General features: G+C 35.4%; 1 protein-coding gene, 1 non-coding gene and 1 pseudogene across 25 annotated transcripts in view; all 3 read right to left on the reverse strand.

The window, feature by feature from the left end:
* Nucleotides 1-27,064, reverse strand: part of DLG1 (discs large MAGUK scaffold protein 1) — a 272,956-nt gene that overhangs the window by 123,237 nt on the left and 122,655 nt on the right. For 13 of the 24 annotated variants that reach the window (XM_060639586.3, XM_060639587.3, XM_060639592.3 and 10 more), the window contains one exon: nucleotides 165-263. The exons of 5 other annotated variants lie outside the window; for them this stretch is intronic. In XM_060639586.3, the coding sequence (XP_060495569.1) occupies nucleotides 165-263 (99 nt within the window). Of the gene's footprint in view, nucleotides 1-164; nucleotides 264-22,272; nucleotides 23,006-27,064 lie in introns of those variants that run through there. 6 more of the 24 variants (XM_060639601.3, XM_060639604.3, XM_060639606.3 and 3 more) reach the window with 6 other exon arrangements.
* LOC132684433 (U6 spliceosomal RNA) lies at nucleotides 12,653-12,755 on the reverse strand. The gene has a single exon (XR_009612655.1). It is a non-coding gene; the product is annotated as a U6 spliceosomal RNA (small nuclear RNA).
* LOC132684112 (anaphase-promoting complex subunit 15 pseudogene) lies at nucleotides 23,837-25,374 on the reverse strand (annotated as a pseudogene).

The raw sequence follows: 27,064 nt of genomic DNA on the forward strand, positions 1-27,064 counted from the left end.
TTTATATTAAATCCCAAATATTTAATTCTCTAAAAACACCAACTGAACCCCAAAGTGAATTACTAAGTCTAACAAAGAAACAGTTAAAACAATTTGAAAAGAATATAAATGAAACATTAAAAGCAAATGAAATTTTTATAAAGAAAAAAGAAACTAATAAAAACCTGTGGTATGGTGGGTAGGATGACAGTATTCTCAGCAGGGACTGGCAGGACAGGGATCACAGGGACAGTGGGAGAAGAGGGAGGTACAGCTTCTGTTGGCTAAAAATCATCAACGACAAAAAATCAGGAAAATACCAAAATAAAAGAAAAACACATAACAAAGTTTGTCATAAAGTATAGTTTTCAGAAATAACTGAGAAATAAGTAAAATATTAATATGTAACTTTAATTGAGAAAATGCTCTCCAGAAATTACTTTAGAAATCATTATATGACTACTAAAAATTTTAGTAACTATAATTAAAATGGGTGACTACTTTCTAGATGTTTAAATGAAAATAATAAAAGATAGTGACCTAGACTATATTCCTCTTCTAGGAGACAAAACACTCACTTTATAGACTACAAAACATTTTTCCAGCATTCAGAAGCTATCTGACTGCTTTCCTCCTTGTATTCAAGGTGTGAAATGTAATTTTATTAGCCCATCAGACAGGCAGGCAGTTGGGGCTTAGAAATTCACAAAACAGTCAAAGGACTTAAAAACTGAATCTGTATCATTTTTTTATATCTATGCTATTGACCTCTACAAGAGAACTGTAATAACCTGCCTTAAAATTGCCTTTAAAGTCATTAATTCAACTACCATTCACTGAGTAACTATTATATGCCAGACATTTTCTGGAAAAAATTTAAAAAGTAAGAACTTTAGTGACATAATTTAAGCGGAATTTTTCTTTACACTCAATTACTTTATCTGGATTGATTCAATTAATTTTACAAAGATATAAATGGAACACAGAAGAGGTGTTTTGTATCAAGTCCTAATCCCTATAAACTGAATTCATAAACATTTGCTATACCAATAACATATACAGATATGTTATTTTCTTACATATATAAGAAAAACATTAAAACCAAATTGATAACAGGACACTGTGCATTAAAAGAAACTTAAAACAAGAAGAACAAATTTGCTGAAGAACTATGCTTTTTCTAACAAAGAAATACAAAATAAAATTACAATGCTGACTTTCTCGTTTCTCAAATCAATCAGTTAAAATTTATCAAAAATGTATGAATTCTCCAACATTAGTGCTGGGACAACTGGATATCCACATGCAAAAAAATTGAAATCAAAGCACTCTTGCATCATATACAAAAACTAATGAGAAATTAATCAATGACCAAAATAGAAACACTAAAACCATACTCATAAAATCAGAAAACATAGGGGTAAAATCTTCATGACCTCGGATTTCACAGTGGATTCTTAAGTATCATATCAAAAGCGTAAGTGACAAGAATAAATGAATTAGACTTCATCAGAATTATAACCTTTTGTGCATTAAAGGACATTATCAAGAAAGTGAAAAGACAACTTACAAAATAGGAGAAAATGTTTCTAAGTCATACATTTGATGCAGGTTATAAAAATCCAACAACAAAAAGATAAAAACACAATTAAAAAATGGGCAAGGACTTGAACAGACATTTCTCCAAAGGAGATAAACAATTGGCCAATAAGCACATGAAAAGATACTCAACAAATTATTAATTAGAGAAATGCACATCAAAATTAGAATATATCACTTCACACTTACTAGGAGGCTGTAATAAAAAAAGGAAAACAAAAATAGAAAGAAACAAGTGTTGGTGAGGATGTGCCGAAACTGAAATCCTCAGAAACTGCTGGTAGGAATGGAAAATGGTATAAGCTCCTGTGGAAAACAGTTTGGTGGTTCCTCAAAAAAAGCTAACCATACATAGTATTACCACATGACCCAGCAATTCTACTCCTAGGTGTATATACTCAAAAGAACTAAAAACAGGGACTTGGATACTTTTTTTTTTTTTTGAAGTTTATTTATTTATTGAGAAAGAGAGGGAAAGAATACCAAGCAGGCTCCATGCCCAGAGTGGAGCCTGATGATATGACCGTGAGATCATGACCTGAGCCGAAACAGAGTTGGACGCTCAACTGACTGAGCCAACTAGGCGCCCCTTGGATACTTTACATCATTGTTCACGGTAGAAATAACCCAAGTATCCATCAACAGATGAATGGATAAACAAAATGTGGTATATACATATAATGAATATTATTCAGTCATAAAGAGGAATGAAATTCTGACCCATGCTACAACATGGATGTATTTTGAAAACATTGTGTTTTCAGGTGAAATTAACCAGACACAAAAGACAATATTGTAGGATTCCACTTACATGAAATGTTTAGAGTAGGTATATTCATAGAGATAGAAAGAAGTTACCAGAGGTTAGGAGAGAGAAGCATGGAAGTTATTGCTTAAATGGTACAGAGTCTGTGAGAGGTGATAAAAAGGTTTTGGAGATAGATAATGGTGATGGATACAACAACGTGAATGCAATTAATGCCAAAGAATTATACAGTTAAAAAGGTTAAAATGAAAAATTTTGTTATATATCTTTTACCACAATAAAAAACCCTCAAAATAAATTAAAAATTTTTTAATGTTTATTTATTTTTGAGAGAGAGAGAGAAAGAGTGCGAGTGGGGAAGGACAGAGAGAGAGGGAGACACAGAATCCGAAGTAGGCTCCAGGCTCTGAGCCATCCATATAGAGCCTGACATGGGCTCGAATCCATGAACCATGAGATCATGACCTGAGCGGAAGTCAGATGCTTAACCGACTGAGCGACCCAGGCACCCCTCGAAATAAAATTTTTAATGCATGGAAACAGGTCCCTTCTCACTGCTGTTGGAAATATAAATTCATACAAACTTTAAGGAAAGCAATTTAGCAGCAATTATCTATAGCCTTAAAAACATCTAAACTCTTAGACTTAATTCTGGCAATCTATCCTAAATGAATAATTTAAAAAAACCAATGTTCTAATAGTCTTATTACATTCTACTGACCATTGTTTATACTTGGGGAAATATGGAATACCCTAAATATCCAAAGGTGCTGGAATGGAATGGTTACATTTACAAATAATGATAATTATGTAAGATTAAATATTATACAACAATTAAAAATCATCTGTAAGAACAGTCTGTATGTCAATAAAGCCCCTGTAGGTCTGGCTTGGGACTCTAGTCACCAATTATATATTGTTTCCATACAAAAAAAATCTTCAAATTCCATATTATAAGTTTAAAATGAATAACTTAAATGCTAATCAATTTTCAGTGGAATACTTATACGACTTTTTAAAAATGTTTGAAAACCCAGAGGTTCTGACTCCAAATTTATAACGAAGTATAAGAAAAAGATACTTTTAAAAGAGCTGCCACTTGATCACCTAGGTATAAACACAGAAAATGAAATGAATCCCATCTCTACTTAAACAATACTTAGAATTAATTGCAGATTGTTTGCTGACATAATTGGGAAGTATGAAAATTAGATTTCTAGAAGATAATAATGATAGAATATCATCATGCAAAGCCAACCAAAGTGTTGGTGTAGGCAAAGACTTCTTTAACAGGAAGGTACAGATTGTTGAAACCAAGCAGGTGAAGACAGCATCTGAATGCAGGGAGTAGAGGGGTGGCAGCAGTCTAGCACAGGGTGCTTGGAGCTTGAGCAGGATATGGGCAGAGTGGTGCCAGGAGCCTGATGTTTTTCTGGAAACCAAATGTGACAAAGACATTATCTATGTGGCAGTAGCAGTAGTCTGGTATGAAGTGTAGGAGCCTCAATGGAGTAAAAAGGGGGTTTGTTGGAGCTTGAGCAGAGTAAGGAGGTTGTCAATGGGTGATTGCTTACATACAGGAGATTTTGATCCAATAAATAAGATAATGGGAGCAAGATTCCTCATGTCAGAGAAGGGAGTTAAAATATGGAAAGGGAAAAAATTAGCATGATACCTATGGTTTTAGAATAGAACTGGAAGTTAGAATAGAACTGGAGGTTAGCATGAATGCATGGTTTTCAATATATATAGACGAACACAGGAATACAGACATAAATGTGTGTGTTTATATGTACATATATTCCCTTGTTCTGTCCACAGAGAATATCTAGGGGCAGTAATATTCCAATAGCCTGAACACACCTATCACTCAGATTATGGTTTCTAAATATATATTCTGAAATAAAAAAAAAAAAAAAACCAATATAGGAGTCTTTGGAGAAATGGCTGAGTCCAGTGCTAAAACTTAGCCAAGTATAATATGAATCTAAAACATCCTGTTGTGCCAGAAAATATAGAACTGCTCAAGGAATAATGAAGGCATGACAAAAGACACAGAAGTTAGCTTGAAGGGTTTTCATCAGTCAGACCAGGAACAATTTGAGAATCAAAATAAAGATAACAATAGCATACAATCCACTATATAAAACAGGATTCCAAGAGTCCATACTGATTTAATAATTACAAGAACACATGAACAGAAGAGAGAGCATTTCCTTAGAGTAGAATGCCAACTAAAAAATGTATAAGGAATTATGGAATTACAAAATCATTTGGCAACCATCACAGTAATAATATATTACTATGTATTACACAGTAATAATACATACATCAATAGATGCAAAAATTCCACTGCTGCTGAAGGAACCTTCTATTTCATTCCAGCAGATGAAAATTTAAAAAGCACACATGGATGCACACAAGTTATCTCTCTTAAAAGCTTTTATTAATTACAGTAAAGAAATCTAGTAGGTACTACCTTTTTTTTTTAAAGTTTATTTCTTTATTTTGAGAGAGGCAGACACAGCACAAGTGGGCGAGAGGCAGAGACAGAGAATTCCAAGCAATCCCGATGCGGGGCTTGAATCCACGAAGCCTTGAAATCATGACCTGAGCCGAAACCAAGAGTTGGACCCTTAACCGACTGAGCCACCCAGGTGCTTCTCTAACAGATACTATCTTAATCAGAGTTAACATCACCAGGGATGGCACAAATCAAAATCATGCTGATAGGCTATAATAAGAGCATATCACTTCTGAGAAATTCCAATCGAAGATGCATAACCTGAATCTAATCACTGAACATCTGATACATTACAAAATAACTGGCTTTAGTCATCCAAAGTATCAAAGAAAAAAAGTCTAAAGTTTATCATTATTTTTTTGTAATTTCAGTTTTATTTTTTTTAACAGCTTTGTTGAGGTATAATTGATATACAAAAAACTGCACATATTTAATGTATACAACTTGTAGAGTGTGAACATATGCATTATCTGTGAAACCATCACCACAATTAAGGTAGCAGACATATCTATCACCTCTCAAAGTTTCCTTATGCCTCTTTAATAGGGTCAGATATTAGCTGATTAATGATCTATTTTAATATTAAAATAAGGCAAAGCTAAATGCTTATGTCAACTTTCAAGGTCAAGCATGAAAATTTCCTCCACTGGGCAGTAGACCTCTAAAACCCTTTATGATAAACTATAAATCCTTTAATATTACATTCAAACTGGCTCTAAGTGTCTTTAAAAAATCTATCTCCTTTAAATAAGGATCTAAATACCATTTTTTAAAAAATCTTAAGACAACTTATACTATCTGAATCCACCCTCCCCCCCCTCCTGTGTAGGGCAAGTACTTTGAAAAGAACATATGCCTCTGCCAGTTTCTTAAGAGAAGCAAACCCTTCTGAGAAAAGCCTTCAAAAACAAATGACATATCAATATATAAAATTTCCTAGCCTTAGCTCATAACAACTTCAGGTAACAAAGAATTACAGAACAACAAAATAATTCATTTAGTTCATCTGAAACAAAAATACAGCCCTAAACAAATAATAGATAATCAAATGAAGGTTCAGTAATGAGGAAGAGCATAGATGTTATATCCAGTAACACTGTGAAATGAAGAGGTAAGAGGATATTTTAAGGGCACAAATGAGAACAGGGTAGAATTCTGGGGAGTTGTAGAAGATTCTAAATTGGAAATGTCATGCTTAAGATTCTCATATAAATAATGAGACAGCAAAATACACTAACCATTATATTTGGGTTATTAGAGAAAAGGAGGAATTCAACATAAGCATTTTAAACTTGAAAGCTCTTATATACATGTTTCATTAGACAATGGTGACTATTATATACTATCATCCTTTTCCTGCTCCATTTGTATCACTCAATAAGATCAGCTCCAAAGAGTTTTGTTTTGTTTGTTTGTTTTAATCATGACCATGTGACTAACAACAGTCTCAGTTGTTTCTATCCATAGCAACACCATAGAATCATTAGTCTCTGAGGCTGCCTTCACAGACTTGTTTCCATGACAACAGAGGCTATAATATTAACAGTATCTCAAAGAACACTGCAGAAAATTATAAATTCCTGTAAAATAATTGGATTGCACATATTTTAAAAGTGCTTTTTCTATGCCAGTATCAAACTGACAGCTTATGGAAAAGTGTTTCACAATCATTTTTAGAGAAATTTCTTCATAGTTTTACATTTTAATGTAAGATCTTAAAATGATGAAAACAGCTTTTGAAATGTAACTGATTTTCATAAAAGTAGTCTGAAGCCTAATTTAGGTATAGCCACGTGCATAAAGTATACTGCACATCAACAGTTATGACCATGCACTGCCCTCTTTCACTGCCATTCATTAACAAATGTCCCTGCCTCTTCTTTAAGGTAAATCTTGCTGAGAAAGTCTTCAAAAACAAATGACATATCAATACACAATTTCCTAGCCACAGCTGATAACCAATAGAGTTGTAATAACCAATTCAGTATACATTCAGGAATCAATTCAGGAATGAATGAGTGAGCCTACCTTTACTAAATTGCATTATGCTTAAAATAGTTAAAACAGTTCTTATATGTGCATATGAATCCTGACTGATACAAGAAGAGACAGAAAGGATAATTAGGAGGCTGCTGTGATAATCCACCTGAGAGGTCATCAGTGGCTTAAACCAAATGGTAGTGATAGTGAAAATGGGGATGAGTAGTCAAATCAAGATAGATTTTGAATGTACAACTGGTATTATCTGGTAACTAATGGGAAGTAAGGAGTGAGGAAGGACTATTAAGAATAACACCCACAATGGCCACTAAAAATGATCTTTTCCATTATAGTTAGACCCAAGTGTAAAAGACTTGCAAGGCTCTCTGAATACATTTTCAAATGTTTTCTCACTAGATTATTTATTAAAATGACTTTCATAGCATAAGATGAAACTCTGAAGAAAGTTAACTGAAGCCACACTACAGGATAATTTACAATTGTTTATATCTTACACTAACATGTTACATGAATGAGGTAAACTGAGCTTAGAATACTAAGATTTACACCACACTTAGGGAAAATGAAATACATGAATTAGCAAATCTTTTGTTATCGATATCTTACACAACAAGGAAAAGTAATTACTCTTGTGCCAGTTGTGTTAGTAAGTACCTTATATTTTGTTTTTATATGGCATAGATAATATTCTTAATCCAAATTCCTTTGTTTAGAGATCCACTATGCCACAATGAGATATGTTTCTCTGATGTAATGTCAAAGAAGCTATCTTAGAAGGGGGGGCAGAAAACAAAACAAAACACAAAAAACCTGGCAAGTTTTTTTTGCATGTTAATGTAAAGATAAAATACAGTACGGTATATTTATCAAAACTCTGCTGGGGAATCACTGTACTCAACAGGAGTCCAGTATCTTCAGAATAAAGGTGTTTTTCATTATTTAAATCTGATTTTTTGATTCAAATGACTTTTTTGCCACAGTTACTGTGGATACCTTCAATATAAATTGGTGCAGTGGAAAAAAAATGTTATTTGAACAAGCTGTATGGGACATCCATGTCATAATTATCTCAGAAGCAAATGTCAATAAACTAGATACATTTTAAAACAAATCACTAAGGTGTTAAATTACAAAGTTTTGATTTTAAAATAGCAAAGGGGAGATAGGAAAATAGACCTAATGATTAATAATCCTATTACAGAAACATGGGTAAAAATCTGTTACTTTACACAGACAGATCACCTGATTCATGAATCTATTTCTGCTTACAAGATTCAGGATACTGAGTTAAAGTTTATCATCCTTTTATTATGAGAAAATGGCATTCTATCAGCATTCAGCTGGTCACTCTGTACTGGTAGAAGGATGAGTTAACAACCACTAAAAATTTAAAGTAAACAGAGACTTTAAAGTTGGATTTAAAGATATGATTACTTAATTTAATACGTAGGTATGAAACTACCAACTGCAATATACTTTTTTTAACCCGATTTTTTATCAGAATATGGTTAGAGAAACCCGCACAACCATGGACTTTCATGATTGAAACAAAAAATGGGCTCTCAATCCTTAATAATAATCATGCATTTACCCTATTCTATTCATTCTTCTATAAGTCCCTAATGATTCCAGCCCCTGCTGCCTTTCTTCCATTCTCCTACCACTTAGTGTTTCAGCCATACTGACCTCCCTCCTGTTCCCCAAATATCCTAAACATGTTCTGGTCTCAAGACTTTCATTTACTATTCCACTGCCTACAATGCTCTTGCCCCAGATATTCACATGGCTCAATTCTATTACTTCTTTCATGACTTAATTCAAATATCAAATATATATAGCAGTTACTGCTAAAAGACTTTTGTGTGCTTGGGTAGCCACTACAATCAGAAGGTGTTCAACAAGATGTTCTATCATTGATGAACTTAGAAGTTTCAAGATATAAAAAAGTCAAAATATTGCCAATTTAATGTTGTCCTTTATCTAGCAATAGCTAATTGCCTAATAATGTCCTATTTGAAAATAAACATGTCTTGCTCAAGTACATTTGTTCAGTAGATTTGCATCTCTCTCTCTCTTTTTCTAATATTTTATTTTTAAGTAATCTCTACACCCAATGTAGGGTTGGAACTCACAACTGTAACATCAAGAGTTACATGCTCTTCTGACTGAGCCAGCCAGGAGTCCTTCATCTCTTTCTTTCTTTTTAAAACTGTATTAGGAAGTATTTCTCATTGACAGCTCACATTTAAAACCTGTGGTGCTCATCTTCCAAACTTCTAGGTTCTACTAATATCAACTTGCCCCTAGGCCCCTACCACATGTGGTAGTTGCTTCCTGTGGTTACTATCTCTGTTTTACTTTGGTGTTTTCATTTTTCCTTTTCAGTTCTCCAATTCTTTTTTAACTACCCCCCTATATTACATTCTGTTAAAATACTTGCTATAGGGGCGCCTGGGTGGCGCAGTCGGTTAAGCATCCGACTTCAGCCAGGTCACGATCTCGCGGTCTGTGAGTTTGAGCCCCGCGTCAGGCTCTGGGCTGATGGCTCGGAGCCTGGAGCCTGTTTCCGATTCTGTGTCTCCCTCTCTCTCTGCCCCTCCCCCGTTCATGCTCTGTCTCTCTCTGTCCCAAAAATAAATTAAAAAAAAAAACAAAAAAACTTGCTATAGTTCCTGTTTTCCTGGCTGGACCCTTGTCAAGGTTACTAATACTCTGGCTAAAACATACATAATTCTTTATCACTCTATATTAGGTTGTTTCTCCTATCTCTAGATTCCTCACTTAAAAAACCAGAATACTTTGTGGAACTAATGATAATGGTGGTGATAAAGATGGTAATGATGATGAGATCAGGTATTATAAGGGTTTTGCTTATACTGTCTCATTTAATTCTCACTAAATCTTGATGCAGGAAACATTTTCATCCCTATTTTCTACAGGTGGAGGAAACAGACTCTGAGAATTCAGGTGTATTTGTTCAAGGTGCCATGGGTAGTAAATGGCAGAACAGAGATTTAAAACTCAGGCTACCATCTTCTAGAGACAGTTTGCTCAACCAGTATACTACACTGTGTCTTTAAAATACTTCAGAAGGAGTTATGTTACTATCATATTTTACTGCAAAGACAATATATAATATCATAGAAAAGAAACAAAATACTTCATCAATCCTTAGCTCAAGGACTGGCAAACATTTTCTAAAAAGGGCCAGGTAATACATATTTTAGACCTTATGGACCATGCAATTTCTGTTACAACTACTCAACTGTGCTGTAGTAGCTTGAAAGTAGCCATTGGCAATACACAAATAGGCACAGCGGTGTTCCAATGAAACTTTATTTACAATAACAGGTGGCAGGCGGGATTTGTGCTGACTCCCATTTTCGTGATTTAAAAACAGAAAAAAAGGCTGATTAGATTGATGGAAAAAAAACAGAAAAAGACTTCAAGATACCTAGGCTAGTTTTTACTAACTACAGTTGTTTTAATTCTGCTGCAATGTTTACTCTATGATAAATAAGCAACTCCTCCCCTAAAAATATGGAAGTAGAAAATTAAAAAAAATAATACATATGGAAATTTCAAATTTCATCTATAGTCCTTTAAAATATACTTTTTTAAAAGGCCTATATAATAAAGCAGTGTTCTTAGCATTGAAAGAATTATCAAAAAAGAATCTTTACTGTATGCAGCCTTTCAGTTTAGGAAGAGTGATTAAATGACATTTTTGGTCTGCTTCCCACTCCCACACTCCTCCAAAATCTTGCTATGGTATTTAGTATAGCTGAAGCAATTAACTCCTAAGATTGGTATGCATTTTGGATTTTTTTCCTTCTCGCTTTCCAAATACTTTCAAATGGATTTCTTATTCAAATTTATAATGCTTTGAGGCATTAGATGGTTCCACCAAGATTAGTCAGAGTTAAATAAAGAAAAACCAGGCTGGGATCTGTTTTGATCCAAATCTCAGAGAGTATCTCTTAATATTCCTTCAGGACCAATAAAAAATCTGTAAGACAACCAATTTGTCTCATTCTGTCGTAACAATAACTGCTTCCCATTCCAGAGCTGGCTCAGTCAATAGCCACTGTTTAGATTTCACAAATACTAAAAATATTGTTCAGAAATGGGACTAAGTTGGGGTTTACTGAAGGATAAAGAACTAATAGACAGGGCTCCTTTTAAGACATAAGGGAAAAAAATCTTCTAAATACATATATCTAGAGGAAGAAGAAATTGTGTTTAGGCTTTCCTAAAATTCCACTGCTTCCAGATGTCGTTGCCAGTTGGTTTATACTTGCACAAAAAAGGTCCAGTCTTTTTTGATTGACTTGCATATGCCTGTAAAATTATTACATCAGTTGGCTTATTTAAAGTTTGTTAAATAAGGTGATAATTGTAGGCTACTGTTCCCACATGGTCTGAACAACTATTTTTACCTTTATAAAAATTCTAAATTTTGATATAAAATGGAGGACTGAAATGTTATCTAAATAATAGGGCCAGGAAGTACAAAGAATAACATGGAAAAAAATCTTTAAAGAAAATGAATCTAAGTCAAATTTTAACAGTAAGAATTTAAATTCTTCATATGTATAAGAATATATATGTCTCAAATTTTTTACAGACAGCTTTGAATTACTTTTGAAATACACATGATGTTTACAAAATCTTGTAGACTTTTTTAAATTAAAAAAAATTGAAAAAAATTTAAGTCATAGTTCTACATAAAAATGGCTTGAGAAATTTACAGTGGTCAAACCATATTTAGAAGGTCCAAATTTCCTTGTAGCCAGCATCAGATTAAGTGAAAATAAACAAGTATATAACATTTGTTTATTCATTCAACAAACATTTATCAAGTGCATTCATTGTGCTAACTTTGGGGATACAAGAAAACATACATCTTGTATTACCAGCTCTTGTGAAGCTTCTGGTTCAGCAGCTAATATTTAATTTAATTTTATTTTTTGAGAGAGAGAGAGAGAGCACAAGGAGAGGAGGGGCAGAAGGAGAGAGAGAGGGAGAGAATCTTAAGCATGCTCCATGGTCATTGTGTGGGGCTCGATCTTACAACCATGAGATCATGACCTGAGCTAAAATCAAGAGTCGGGCACAACTGATCGAGCTACCCAGGCGCCCCTAGATGAGTCAGATATTTTAGGGCACAAAAATCAGATAAACACAAGATTCTACCGTACTATAAGAAAGGAAAAAAGTTTACAATGTAAGGAGAGAATAATTTTAATTATGGAATCAAGAAACATTTATAGAGATGCTTTATCTTAAAAGAATAGAAAGGAGGAGAAAAGGCCTCACTGGTGAAAAGAAACAGTGTGAAGATGGCAGAAATATCTCCTAATCTAAGGCCAAAAAACAAAATAAAACATCAAATGAAGCAGCCTCTTTCTACACCCTTTAACTTCGCATTAAAATAAATATCCCAATCCCTATATCTATTTGTACCTGCAGCCCATTAACCAATTCTTTTTCCTCTCTCTCTCCTATGATTCTATCTTTTGTTTCAAAATATTCTTTTTTTTTAAAAAATAATTTACTGTCAAATTAGCTAACGTAGTGTATACAGTGTGCTCTTGGCTTCAGGAGTAGATTCCCATGATTCATCACTTACAGACAACACCCAGTGCTCATCCCAACAAATGCCCTCTTCAATCCTCATCACCCATTTTCCCCCCTCTCACCCCCCCACCAAAACCTCAGTTTGTTTTCTGTATTTAAGAGTTTCTTATGGTTTGCCTTCCTCTCTGTTTGAAACTATTTTTTTAAAATATGGAAGCTTCACGAACTTGCGTGTCATCCTTGTACAGGGGCCGTGGTACTCTGCATCGTTCCAATTTTAGTATGTGTGCTGCCAAAAGCAAGCACTCAGCAGCTAATATTAAATGAATCATTACCCAACTGATTACTGAAATAAACAGTTGTGATAAGTTGTGATAAGAGGTATGAAGTACAAATCTCATGAAAACAAACACTGCTTGAAAATAGGGCAAAAATGTTAGAAAGGCTGACTCTCTTATCCTGAGCATGTGCGTAATTTTTTAGCACTGTTAGTAAAACATAATTTTAAAGGTTAACTTTAAAAATTGTCTGAATATATTAAAAACATGTAAGTTGCAGCTTGTGAAATTTCTCTACCTATTTGTCCTTGACAAAAGGGCTATCTAATAATCAATCATGACACTATACAGAAGCTACAAAGATGAATGCAACACACCTATTTATAAAAAGCTTATATAAACAAATTTCATTTATTTAGTTCTTTAAGCTATAGCCAATCTAATATTCATTAAGATATTAATTTTTAATAGGCTTTATTTTTTATTAAGGTTTTTTTTTTTTTTTTTATGCTTAGTTTTGAGAGAGACAAAGACAGAGTGTGAGCAGGGGAAAGGCAGAGAGAGGGGGGTAGACACAGACTCTGCAGCAGGCTCCAGGCTCAGAGTTCAGCCGGGCTTGAACAAGATCCTGACCTGAGCCGAAGTCAGACGCTTAACCAATTGAGCCACCCAGGAGCCCCAACAGGCTTTAATTTTTAAAGCAGTTTCTAGGTTCAAAGTAAAATCGAGCATAAAGTACAGAATTCCCATATAACCTATGCCCACACACATGCATAATTCCCCATTATCAACATTTTCCACCAGAGTGGTACATTTGTACAAATGATGAACCTACATTGATACATCACAATTACCCTAAGTTCACAGTTCACTCTTAGTGGACACTTCTTAGTGGACATTCTATGGGTTTTAGCAAATTCATGACATCTATCTACCAATATACAGAACAGTATCACTGTTCCAAAAATTCTCTTTGTTCTACCTTTTCATCCTTACCTCTTCCCTAACCCTAGGCAACCACCAATCTTTGTACTGTCTCCATAGTTTTGCCTTTTCCAGAAAGTCAAATAGTTGAAGGACAGGGTATATAGCCTTTTCAGATTGGCTTCATTCACTTGGTAAAATGCATTTAAGGTCCCTCCATGTCTTTTCATTTCTTTTTAGTGCTAAATAAATTCCTCTATCTGGATGTACCACAGTTTATTTATCCATTCACCCACTGAAGGACATTTTGGTTGCTTCCAAATTCTAGCAATTATAAATAAAGGTGCTATAAACATGTGTATGCAGGTTTTCACGTGGACATAAGTCTTCAACTCATTTAGATAAATACCAAGGAGTGCAAATGCTGGACTGTTTAGTCAAATTTGGTATCTTTTAAAGGCTTCTATAACCATTGTAAACTATTTTTTGTTTAATCTTCATCTCTATACTTTTCTCAAGTTTTCTATTGTACAAATGACTGGGTATTAAACATCACTTGAACAAATTTTTAGTGGGTACATATAGGTTCCCTGTAAGAAATTCCGTAACGTTCTTCAGTTGAAAAGGGGAACAATTAACTTCTAAATCTGAGTCATGGTATCAATCTTACCATTTGGACTTAATGACCTTTTGGTTTTTTTTTTTTTTCCTTAATGACCTTTTGAATGGGCAATTAAACTTTGCCAAGAGGCAGCATCTCACAACCAGTATAATAGTTTTTATTTTAACCTATTAAAATTTTTTTCTTAATGTTTATTATTTTTGAGAAAGAGACAGAGCGTGGGCAGGGGAGGGGCAGAGAGAGAGGGAGACACAGAATCTGAAGCAGGCTCCAGGCTCTCAGCTGTCAGCACAGGGCCTAACACGGAGCTCAAACCCATGAACTGTGAGATCATGACCTGAGCTGAAGTCCAACGCTTAACAGACTGAGCCATCCAGGTACCCCTATCCTAACCCATTCTTAACTATTCTCCTAGAAACTATCCTATCAGAGTTCGCATTTCCAAAGTATTTTAAGAGGACTGTCTACTCTCTACATGTTCTAGTTTAATATAAAGGCAGTATATTACTGAATGTAACCAAGTTTATTCCTTAGAGATGAAGAAAAATATATAAATTTGATCACCTCAAAATATAACTATCATTAGGCACGAGTCTAAATGTGTGAAACATGTATTTCGAAAGATTAGGCCAATCCAGAATGGTCCAAGGTGGAGATGTCTTGGTGTGACTATTTAAACTTGCTGCCTGGTGCGAAAAACCAGCAGATAAATGGCTATAAATGATGTACCATATGCCTCTGTTTGCCTGGTAAGTCTGTTTTTATGCCTGTTGTCCCACTTTAATTATTAACAGTTCTTTCTTTCCATCAAAAGTACTCCCGTTTGATCGATGAGTTACACAGTCTTCCTAATTATAAGGAAATTGAATGGTTTCCCTCTTCTCTCCCTGCCTCACCTCCTCTTGTGTATTTCTTCCCAAACGGGTAACTAAGAAGAGAATCATCAGCTAGAGGATCAGGATAACACTAGATAAAGTGTAATATGTTTCCTAGAAGGTCTAAGGGAGAATTCAGACAAATGAAAAATTTACAGTAAAAAAGAAACAGGTAGTATTAAACGCTACAAAGAAAAAAAATTTTTAAAGGTAAGAAGAGAGAATAATGTCTGGAGTGAATGAGTACCTGCAACCTTGGATAAGAATCTTGGAAGGCCCTGTGAGAAGGCAATAGATAAGCAGATATCTGAAGGTCGTGAGGGAATAAACCATGAGAATATCTAGGAGAAAGAACGTTACAGGCAGAGAGAAGAGAACATCAAGATAAAGGCTCTGAGATGGCCTCATTTGATATATTTGAGGAACAGGAACAAGGCCAGTATACCCAGTAGAATAAGTGAGGGAGCAGTATGAAGTAGGATTGGAGGTACTGTCATGGACTTTTGGTCCATGGTAAATAAGGATTTAGGCTTTTATTATAAATTGGATTGAAAGCCATGGAAGGGTTAAAAACAAGGTATTGACACTCTGAAACGAGGATGCTGGTTGATGAGTGAACAGACTGTTGCTCTTAACAGTTTATTCTCCAAAGAATGAAGATGGGGAACCAGTTAGAGGGCTACTGCTGTAGTTCAGGAAAAAAATAATTTGAATTTAGTAGTTTTAGAAATGGCAAAAAGGGGTCAGATCATAAATATAACCTGGACATAGAGCCAATAGGATTTGTTGTTAGACCGAACGTGGACCAAAGGAAAAAAATAATAGAAAATGATTAGAGTTTCTGTCTCCAGCATCTCAGTGGGTGATGATGAAAGAAGATGGGGAGAACAATAAAACTAGAGATTGTTTTTGACTTGTTAGCCTTCAGAAACTTAATTCAAGTAGAGATACTGAGTAAGAAGATGTACAAGTCTAATGTACAAGGATTCGCTGTGGGCTAAAACAAATACTGATGTTATTTAAAGGCACAAGACTGGATGAGATCACCTGAAATGTGAATATAAAAAGAGAGAAGTTCAAGGACTGAGTCCCCAGGCACTTGGTTAGCAGTAGGAAGAGGAGGAAGATACTGCCAAAGAAAATGAGGTTGGGAGAGTATCAGAAGGGTGGTGTTCAAAAGTCAAATGAGAGAGAAAAAAAAAAAAAAAAAGTCAAATGAGAAAAGAATTTAAAGGAGGGAATAGTCAATTGTGTAAAAGCTGTTATGGTTTCAAGTAAAACAAAAACTGTGAACTGATCACTGGATTTGAAAACCTTCTCCAAAAGAGAGTTTCTGGTTGGTTGTTTTCAAAAAAAAATTTTTTTTTAACGTTTGTTTATTTTTGAGAAACAGAGAGAGAGCACGAGCAGGGGAGGGGCAGAGACAGAGGGAGACACAGAATCTGAAGCAAGCTCCAGGCTCCAAGCTGTCAGCACAGAGCCTGACGCGGGGCTCAAACCCACAAACCATGAGATCGTGACCTGAGCCGAAGTCGGATGCATACCCAACTGAGCCACCTGGGCGCCCCTGGTTGGTTGTTTTAATGAGAGGTATTATAAGAGGCACATATGCTGATGAGAAAATTCAGTATAGGGGGAAAGACAGATAATGTAGTGAAGAACAGAGAATTTCAGAAGTCCCTAAATAATAGTTAAAGGGACTAAGATACAGAGCAGAAGTAAAGGATGAGCTTTAAGAACACAGATAGATCATTTATTTTAACAGGCCCAGCATACAGAGTAAGACCATCAACTAAAAATGAGGGCCAGGAAATGGGTATTGGAAATTTAATGTGCAGCTTTGGAGCCAGTGTGAAGGAGGCAGAGTTGCAATGAACAAAGGTTGAATCTTATCAATGAAGTGACAGAGGGGCAAGAAAGTTGAGATAATGAAAGGCAGTATTTATAGTCATGGACCAAGGAAAATGAACAAGGCAAGGAGAGAAGTTAGAGCATGAAAGGAGTGATAGATAATAAAAAGTTGAGCTGAAGGTCTTCAGAAGATAAAAAAAGAAAATCATTGTAGTAGGGGAAGTGAGCTAAAAAGAAAGTGCTAGTCAGATAGTCTGAAATGCTTGCAACTGAGATTTTGTAAGTGCTACAGTCGATGGTACTGAGGTCCTAAATATAACTATTTCAGTGTGTCACTCAAGTGAAAGAAAAAACAAGATTCTTAGAGGTAAGGAGATCAAAGAATTGAGAAGTCAAGATTTTGGATAAATTACACAAGGATACTGAAACTCACTTAGAAAAATTACAGGATTAGTGGGCAAGAAAAGACAGTAAACCAGTTGTTCAAATCATTAATGAGTGGGAGTGACTGAGAGAAATGTAGATGACTAGAAAAGGAGGGGAAGCAGAAAATACTGTCTGATGGCACCTACATTTTTTTTTCAAAGAGAGAGGAGGTACAACCATCCATAAATATCAATGGAAGCACATTGGAAGCACAATGGAAGCAAGGAAGACATCAACTCCACTTGCTGGTCCCATGGTGCATGAGATGTGACAGATAAAAGCTCCACTTTTCCAGAGGACTATAGAAAAAAAACAACCCAGTATCCTCAGAGGAATGCCAGGCGTCTATGAGTGAAAAAAGGGTGAGATGAACCAACAGAGAAGAGCTGTAGGGTAAAGGAAATTTTGCTGATGACAAATTGGGAGTTCTAAAGGGCAGACTAAAAGGGCTTGGGAGGGTAGAGAGAAATGGGGAGTTTAAAACAGATTAGAGATATACCTGAATCACTCAGAGATAAGAAAATGAATGAGAATGATCAGGAATATTTGTATTTTTTGTGGTGAGTAAGTTCAAAAGGGATATAGGGTAGAAAATTAGTTCTGAAGGTATGCTTAGGAAAGCTTGGGAAAGGTGAATGAATAATCAATTAAATTTAGTTGTTTATTTGTGACTGGTTTGGCAATCTAAGGGAATGCTGGGAAAGGCAAAGTAAAGGAGTTGGTGGTCTCACCCAAGAGCTGAGGTGCTCTTTGGGGCCCCTTCCTTACATCCTACAGTTAAAGATGTTGAGGTCTGGGGTTCTTAAAAAAGTGCATGGCTTGTACTTACAGCTAACTTATTCCATCAACACTATTTACTGAATGAATAAAAAATGCACTACTCTAGGTGCTGTAACTCCTAATTACCTACATGTGAATTTGTCCATGGATTATCAAAGTTAAGCAATATAATAATATAATAAAATAATAGCTACTAGACACTAAGTATGATACATATATTAAATCACTTAATAACAATTAACTTAATGAGGCTGATAATATTATCTTCATTTTTTGGACAATATATCCAATGCACAACTCTACAAATTAAGCCTTTTATAATCTAGAATGCATCTGCTTAGGACAAATAATACTCTTTTAATACAAATTAGTCTATATATTTTCCCACATGGGTATCTGAAAAGTGTTTTCCTGTATGTTAATGTAGGACAGGATTTTTCCTCTTAAAAAGTAGACTATTCAACTCTTATTAAAATTTTATTGTTCTTCTTCAGTTATGACAAGTCATCATGTCTGTTCCATTCACTCCCAAGAAAAGAACTGTGTTGTTTTCTGCTTCATTAGGCATGTCATTTGTCTGGGGGAGGGTGGAATCCTGTTTGATTATTTACACTGATCCATGTTAGGGATTTTCAAGTAGTCCAAAATATAGGAACAGTTGCTAAACACACATTCAAAGTGACCTACGACTTCACAGCTGTTCAAAGTTTATATAACTATTATACTCATTAATAAGCACTAGTATCACCCAGTAGGCAAAACTTTTTACCTAGGAGCTAATCAAGTATAGCAAAGACTAGAAATACTGTGCTGGAGTTCTTTAAAACCCTCATAAATATATAAATTGGTCCTAGACTGGAAGTGAGCTGAGTGCACTATATAAGTCGGGGAAGGTTGGCATTAAGTGATCCTAACAGGAAGAATAGAGGGAATTCTGAGGTAAGGAAATGAGCGCTCGAAGCACTGTTTTTCTGTATTATTCAAAATTAAGAACTTAAGTAGAATGAAGCACAAAATAGAAAAAACTTAAACCAGAGTAAAATAATTAGAAACTCATCTTAATTTAACATTAAAACAAAACAAATCCAATGTAAACTTCCGGGATATAATCAAATGACAAAAATGAGAAATAGTTTGTAAACTGTATAGTTATCATCATTGGGTAGAGATTCAAAGGGGTGAGGAAATCAGGCACATGGGGGATTTGTGTGGCTTCAAGGAAATACTAAGAATGGAAGGGAAGAAAAGGGAAGTACAGAAAGAAACAGGCTACTGTGAAGAACTAAAGGCACTTGTGAGGGAAGGAAAATAAAAATAGGTACCCAGGAGGTTTTGGATTAGGTGCTGTATTCTGGAAGGCCACAAACTAAAAAGGTTCTCGGTAACTGAAATGGAAAATAATTCCATAAACATTCATGGAGCACCAAATATATGCCATGCCCTATCCTAGAAGCTGGGGGTCTTGCTAAAGTTTATAACCACTTAGCTTCCTTATCATTTAAAAAGACATTAATGACTTCATACTAAGTTCCAGATATTACAGTAGAACCTGGCATATAATCTGAGTTATTAACGTGAGTATTTCCATCACACAAGCAATTTAAATGAATTTTTAAAGTAAATAAATTTTCTTTTTATTTATAGAGGATATTTGGGGGGATATTAAATCAGAGTAATGACTTTCAAATTAATAAAACTTCATTTAATAGCAACTCTCCAAACTGCTAAAAGTATCATGCTGCATAGTTATAAGGAATTAGATTCAAAGTTAATCTTGCTATCAAATCTTAGAAAAAATATTTCTAACACCAGTGAAACAGGAGACCTGGTAATCAGTGCTATTATTTATCAGTTGCAGAACAAAACACTATCATGTACTATCTTCAAAGATATGTAGCATATGCTCAATATATTATGAAATTTCATTAATCTACTTTGCTTATAACAATATGTAAATCCTTCTGGTGCTACAAAATAAAACTGCAAGCCATGGGTCAGTAGATGAAACAGAAAAATGTATTCTAGCATCAACCAAGACCACAATATGTCTAACGTTCTATCTCAGTCCTATTGTATTTTATCCAGTAAAATGAATTCCAGTGAGTTATAAGAAAAGACTTGGATACACAAAACACCTAACTCATCAGTTAGAAAAACCCATAGAATGAAAAATGATATGATGGCATGCTAGAGCAGGAGAAATAAAAGCTAAAACCTCTGACCTCATGTCTACATTTCTAGAGATGAAATACAAAGATAACGAAAAAGTAACAAAAAGAGATGTGAAAGACATAAAAACTAAGTCATGTATCAGTATACACAAATGACCTGAAACAAATGGGAGATAAATAAAATTTTAAATGGCTTTGTAGGATTAATTGCAAATAGTGTTTTTACTGAAAACTATTGTACTTATTTCTATTTTAGTGCAATAGCAACTTTTTCTCCAACTCCTAAGTAACTGTAATATAATTCTGTGGTTTCAATAGTTTTATATGTGAACTATTTTGCTTGTCTTTTCATTTGTATGCCCCTAATAAGATGAATTATGTATCCGTAGTAGCATGTATGTGTATGTATACATATACAGTACTGTTTATTTATATAAACTACATGTAAGTTTTAAGTCTATCTTTTTTTACTGACAATGGAAAAAATATTCATTTAAGATTAATCTATAATGAATAACAACACCAAGCCTTAGTCTTTGCATCTCTTTTTGGTATGTGCAACTGTAGTAAAAATCAAGTTAGTTAAATTCTTTGGGCAGTAGTCAACCTAAGAGTTAAATCATATTGTTGCCTCTGAAGAAGTTTTGATTATAACTAATATCAGTACCTACATAAAAACAATTATGACTCCCTAATCCAGTAATTCCATTTCTTTCACACATGTAAGCAAAGTAAGTACAATTTATCATGTAAGAATATGAAATTATTTTAAAATTAAAACTACTGAAAGACAATTCAAGTAATCAAAAGCAACAAAGAAGCTGTTGACAGTTTATATTTATTGTGCTGCTTCTAATAAAAAAAGAGATGGCTTTAAAGAAATGTATTTTAAAAAAGCACTGGGATATGTGTATGAATTTTATTAAGTATTACTGATGTCAAATGACAAAAGCATTCTCCTTATTTTTATATGACTATTTCTTATCTTTTCATTTTTACTAAAGTTGAATGAGTATCTATTAAAATATTTTAAAATATGAATAGCTCTCAACCTCCTTTAATGCCAAATAAATATTTCACCTAAATTATTATTAATTTTCTATTTTCCCACTATTTTCAAAACTCATTTCCTCAAAAAGATTTGGTTTTATGTGTTGTTTTTTTTTTTTTTTAATTTGGAAGATTTTTAGTGCTTGGTCATCTCTTTAAAAATTGTCAATTGACTATTTGAAAAAATATTCCTACAATTGTGTAATTTCACAAGTTTAATGCTTTTAAATTAACCCTAGATAATGTATATTTATATAATGTATATTATAGAATGTATATTTATACAAATACATATTTAATTCATTAAGTTATTTGAATAAACCATAATTTAATATAACTTTTTAAGATATAAGTATATATAGCAATAGCCAACTACTCCATTTATTCTCAAAACACTAGAAAATAAAAATATTTCAAATTATCTTCTGTTTCTGTACCATAACAATCTCCCCAGCTTATCTTATGACATACAAAAGCTAAACAAACGGGTATTTTCTTTGGTTAGACATCATAGTTTACAGGATTTAAGTCTAAAAATAAGGAGACAAGCATTATTAATTTACATTTTAATTTATGTATCAATGGTTTGTATTTTTAGAGAAGTCCCTCAACAGAATCAGAGACTGTTTTGTTTGGTATTACATAAGAGCAAAAGAGAACATATTTTTTGTTTCCTCTTTCATGCTAAAGACCTACATAGATGGACTGAAAACATACATTTCTGCGTATCCAAGGTTTCAGTGCAGAAGACTATATTTTTAATAACAAGAAATTTATACTAACACATTTGCAAAGTAAACGTAAACCGAAATATACTGAAAATAATTTCAACAAGTGGTATGTTACCTGGGTGGAGCTGGTGGCTACCGAGATGCAGTCAATAAAGCTGTGTCTTCGAGTGAAAAATGCAACTATCTGCTGCCAGCGTGAAGGTTCTGGCTCTGCTTGCAGTTCATCTGATGAACCCTTTTTTGCCCAGTGTTTCTGCTTTGGGCCTACTGAGCCATGGCTAGAGCTAGTATTGCCTCCTCGACTGGCGCGAGAGTATAGAAGTGTGTTGTTCCCGAAAATGTAATTCATCTCTGCAGCCCTGCAGGTGGTTGCCAAGCAGTCTTACTTCTCTACCAGCTGCTGAGTGGTGAATGATCGGTAAAAACTGCAGCTAGAATTACAGCAGCATCACTTGGAGATCAGGGAAAATAAAAACCTTGAGAAATGATGCTCATTTTCTCTGTAATTTCTTCCCATGAAAGAGCTTGTATCTTTCCTCTGTACCTGTTAGTTGTATGATGGCTGAGTTTATATTTGCAGACAAAAAAGACGGCATAAGGTTGATGTCTTTCTCATGATTATTTTTTCACCAGCGTCTGCAGGAACCAAAAGCTGTTCTTTTGTTAGCTGATAACTAGACGGAATGAAATCCAGGAAGTGAGGTCAATTAGCAGGTAAAGAAGGATGTTATAAACACTGGACTACCAAGACCCTTTGGGGCTGCCTGATTTAATGCACAGGGTGGAGAAACCCTGGATTAGCAAGTTTCAATCTCAGTCTGTAGTAAAATCCAATGGCATCTTCACTGCTCAAATTGTAAGTATGAACTGAATTTAAAATACAAAAGGATTCTCTTGCCAACAGTTCTGATTGTTTAAATAATTTTACTAAAGGAGACTCTGTCATTCACATAAATTTCCACATCAGGAAGGAGCTCACCTTAATTAGATTCTAAGTTTTTTAAAGGTACTGTCTACATTCAACTCTAAGCATCTAATAATGATAGAGAAAACTCCATTTGTAATGTGGCATGATTATTTTATGTAATGTATTGGCTCTTAATGCTTTGATAATTGAGTCTGGAGATAGAACCAAATTAATTAGCAAAATAAATATGTGGCTTCTGGAATTTTTGTGTTAAAAAATAAACTGTTAAATGATTAGCCTAACCTCGCTTATGTATCATAAACACTGATTAAAAAGTTATGAATTTTTAAAAATGCAAAAAAACTAAAAGTAAATTTTTTGTTTTATAACCAGTGAAGCATGTTTTATCCAACACTACATAAATAATACTCTGGTTCACTAAATAACATTGTCTGATTCCTAAGTAGTCATTTTCCTTTTTTCTAAAAAATTTTTAGGGTGGAATGGGGGGGGGGGGAAGAGACAGACAGACAGACAGACAGGGAGGGAGGAAGGGAGAATATCTTAAGCAGGCTCCATGCTAAGCATGGAGACTAACGCTAAGGTTAGATCCCATGAGCCTGGGATCACAGCCTGAACTGAAAATCAAGAGTGGCTTAACTGACTGAGCTACCCAGGTGCCCCTAAATAGTCATTTTCTAACATCTAATACTAGGTCTCTTTCTTTCTTTTTTTAATTTCTTTTAATGCTTATTTATCTTTGACAGAGACAGACAGAGCATGAGCAGGGGAGGGGCAGAGAGAGAGGGAGACACAGAATCTGAAGCAGGCTCTGAGCTGTCAGCACGGAGCCCGACGCGGGGCTTGAACTCACACACAGTGAGATCATGACCTGAGCCAAAGTCGGACACTCAACAGACTGAGCCACCCAGGCGCCGCCCCACCAGGTCTCTTTCTCAACAGAGTAGTCCACCTCAGAATCAACTAGGATGCTGGTTAAAAATGCCGACTGGTATCCCCTCCCCACCAGAATTTTTTGGGGTAAGAGGGATATGGAAATTTTCATTTTAAAAAAGCCCCCTAAGTGACTTTTTTTTTTTAAATCAATCCTGTGTCTTTTTTTTTTTTTTTAAACGTTTATTTATTTTTGAGACAGAGAGAGACAGAGCATGAACAGGGGAGGGGCAGAGAGAGAGGGAGACACAGAATCTGAAACAGGCTCCAGGCTCTGAGCGGTCAGCACAGAGCCCGACGCGGGGCTCAAACTCACAGACTGTGAGATCATGACCTGAGCCGAAGTCGGATGCTTAACCGACCGAGCCACCCAGGCGCCCCCCTGTGTCTTTATTAATGGGAGTTAGAAAGAGACTATACTCGGCAACCAAGGGGTGAAGTAATGGGCAGAAAGGTGGGGTGGGCTCAGGCTCTGGAGATTCAAGGGCAAAGTGATGGCCTAGGAGGGGCCAAGGAGACCAACCAGTTCTTGGTAGCAGCTGAAGAGATACCCAAGGGTGAGCTTTCAGGCACTGGGGCAATCAGCTGGCTCTGCAGGGGGTGCAGGGTAAATTGGCATGGCCTGGAATTTCCCTGAGGCCACCCTGCCTGGTCTACCTAGATCATCCACTGGTCCTGATCCTGTTCATTGCCTTCTATGTCCACCTCACTGACCTCTCCATCATCAGGTGACTCATTGTAGTTATTCATCTCATCCATGTCCTGCATGTCCTCATCAACCTCTGAGTCCTCTTCACTACCCTCCTCATCTTCATCCTCCTCTTCCTCGTCGTCATAGTGCTCTGAGGCCGGCTTGCTGATAGGTACCAGATTGTCTTTCTCTGCAATGCTCTGGAGCCAGGCCTGATGCTGTTGTTCTTGCTGCTGCAGCTCTGTCTCCTCCAGGCAGGGTCAACCCAGATTAAACCACAGTGTCTCAGTCACACAGGGGAAGAGTGAGGGAGTGAGGAAAACAAGGTGGATATAGCTCCTAGACTGAGGTAAAGGGCCAGGTGAATCCAGCTTTCAGATGTATTTGGTTTTAGTTATTCGGTTAGTTTGATTAGGTGATGGGATGGAGTAGAAGGTAGCAGGGAAATAGCTCTTCCTTGTGGGAATCAGACAGACCTGGGTTTGAATCCTGGCTCCACCACTTACTAGCTGTTTGACCTCGGCCAAGTGACTTAACCTCTCTGAGCTTCAGTTTCCTCATGTCTAGTTCTAATTTTGCCCTAATTCATTTGACCAATCCTGGGCCAGCCGCTGTACTTCTGTGAACCTCAGCTTCCCGGCCTGTGTCACTGACACAACACCCATTCTTACAACCAGTAAATATGAGGCAAGAGACCGAGGCTCCAAAAGCCCCCTAAGTGACTTTTAAGCAACCTGAAGTTTGAGAACCACAGGTTCCTAAGTCTGTCCTTCTAACACTGCTATATTAGTATGTAATATGTGGTCATTTAAAAACAATAGATGAATAAAAGTACTGCTTGATAATATACTAATGATAGAGTAATTTAATTTTTAGGTTGCTATAAACTCATCACAAGTCCTAACCTCAGCCATACACTTTTTCAGATGTGGACTGACAAAATCTTGCTTACTGTGTGCTTACCAGCACCAACTAAATGAAGCCTAATGGAAAGTAGTATTGGCAAACTATAACCTCCAGATCCATTGCAAACCCTAATTCAGCAAGCAAAGATACTAATACTCTACAATTCCATCTCCAAAAATACAGATACATGCCCAATAAGGGTTGAGAGTCATGTGGGACTTTTGAGACTTAAGATGCTTTGTGATAGAGATTATAGCACAAAGTCTGGTCTTCTTCCCAAGGACTCTGCAGATAGTAGCTGGCAATTTTGTGGCCCTAGACAGAATGGTTCTAACCATTTGGGGGTAGGGGAAGAGAGGAAAACACTAAGAGTAAACAGAGAACTAAGTGTAGGAAAAAAGTAAAACTTCCTTAAGAAAAAAACCAGAAAAATAACAAAAAAATAGTAGTAATATTGACCAGGTACTTAATAAACAACTAGTTAGTATGATTTCAACAAATGCTCCAGTAATTGGTTTGGCCCTAAATTATGTGCCATGATGATCCAGGTCTGATAAAAACCTGAGATGGGGAGGGAAGCACTAGAATTGATGTAGATTCTGTTATTCTGGATTGGCATGGATAAGGATTTTAAGTTTATTTATTTATTTTGAGAGAGAGAGAAAACACGTGCACTCACGAAAGAACAGGGGAGAGGTGGTAAGAGAGGGAGAGAGAGAGAGAGAGAGAGAGAGAGAGAGAGAGAGAGAGAGAGAATCCCAAGCAGGCTCTGCACTGTCAGCACAAAGCCCGATGAGTGGCTTGAACTCATGAAACATGAAATCATGACCTGAGGCGAAATCAAGAGTTGGACGCTTAACTGACTGAGCCACCCAGGCGCCGCTGGATAGGATTTTGTACACAAATGCTTAATGCAAATTTCCTACTTACAGTGCAAACAATTATAATACAAACAATGAACAGTAAGCCATTTATGTACATAGAATTCCTATCCTAGGGAGCCAAACAGCTCAAAAATAATCTAAAGGTGATAGGTCACACATTCCATCTCATATATCCTTTAAGTACTGGGAAAAGTACTTTTCAATGCATGGATTTTCAAATCCATTGATATTAACAAAGCAACTATGAGATTTGGAAGGGCTTCTTTATGAAACTGACCTGTTATCTAAGCTACAAAAATCTAGGATCATCTCATCCATTGCCCAGTAGTCAATACATGCATACAAAACCTATGTGTACCTAAATCACAACTGATTTCATAGGATTTGATTGGGAGATCAAAGGTGACCAATTCCTCACTGATTTCTGCTTTAGAATAGCCCTACTCATATAGCAGAGTTGAAAATAAACTCTATTCCATTAAAACAAAATTTAAGCAATCATTAGGGAACCTGGAAAGTCTATTTAAAATAATGAATTAAAAAAATACACAATGTCAAAATCACT

This window comes from Panthera onca, chromosome C2 (genome assembly GCF_046562875.1).
Source record: "Panthera onca isolate mPanOnc1 chromosome C2, mPanOnc1 haplotype 2, whole genome shotgun sequence".
Lineage (NCBI taxonomy): Eukaryota > Metazoa > Chordata > Mammalia > Carnivora > Felidae > Panthera > Panthera onca.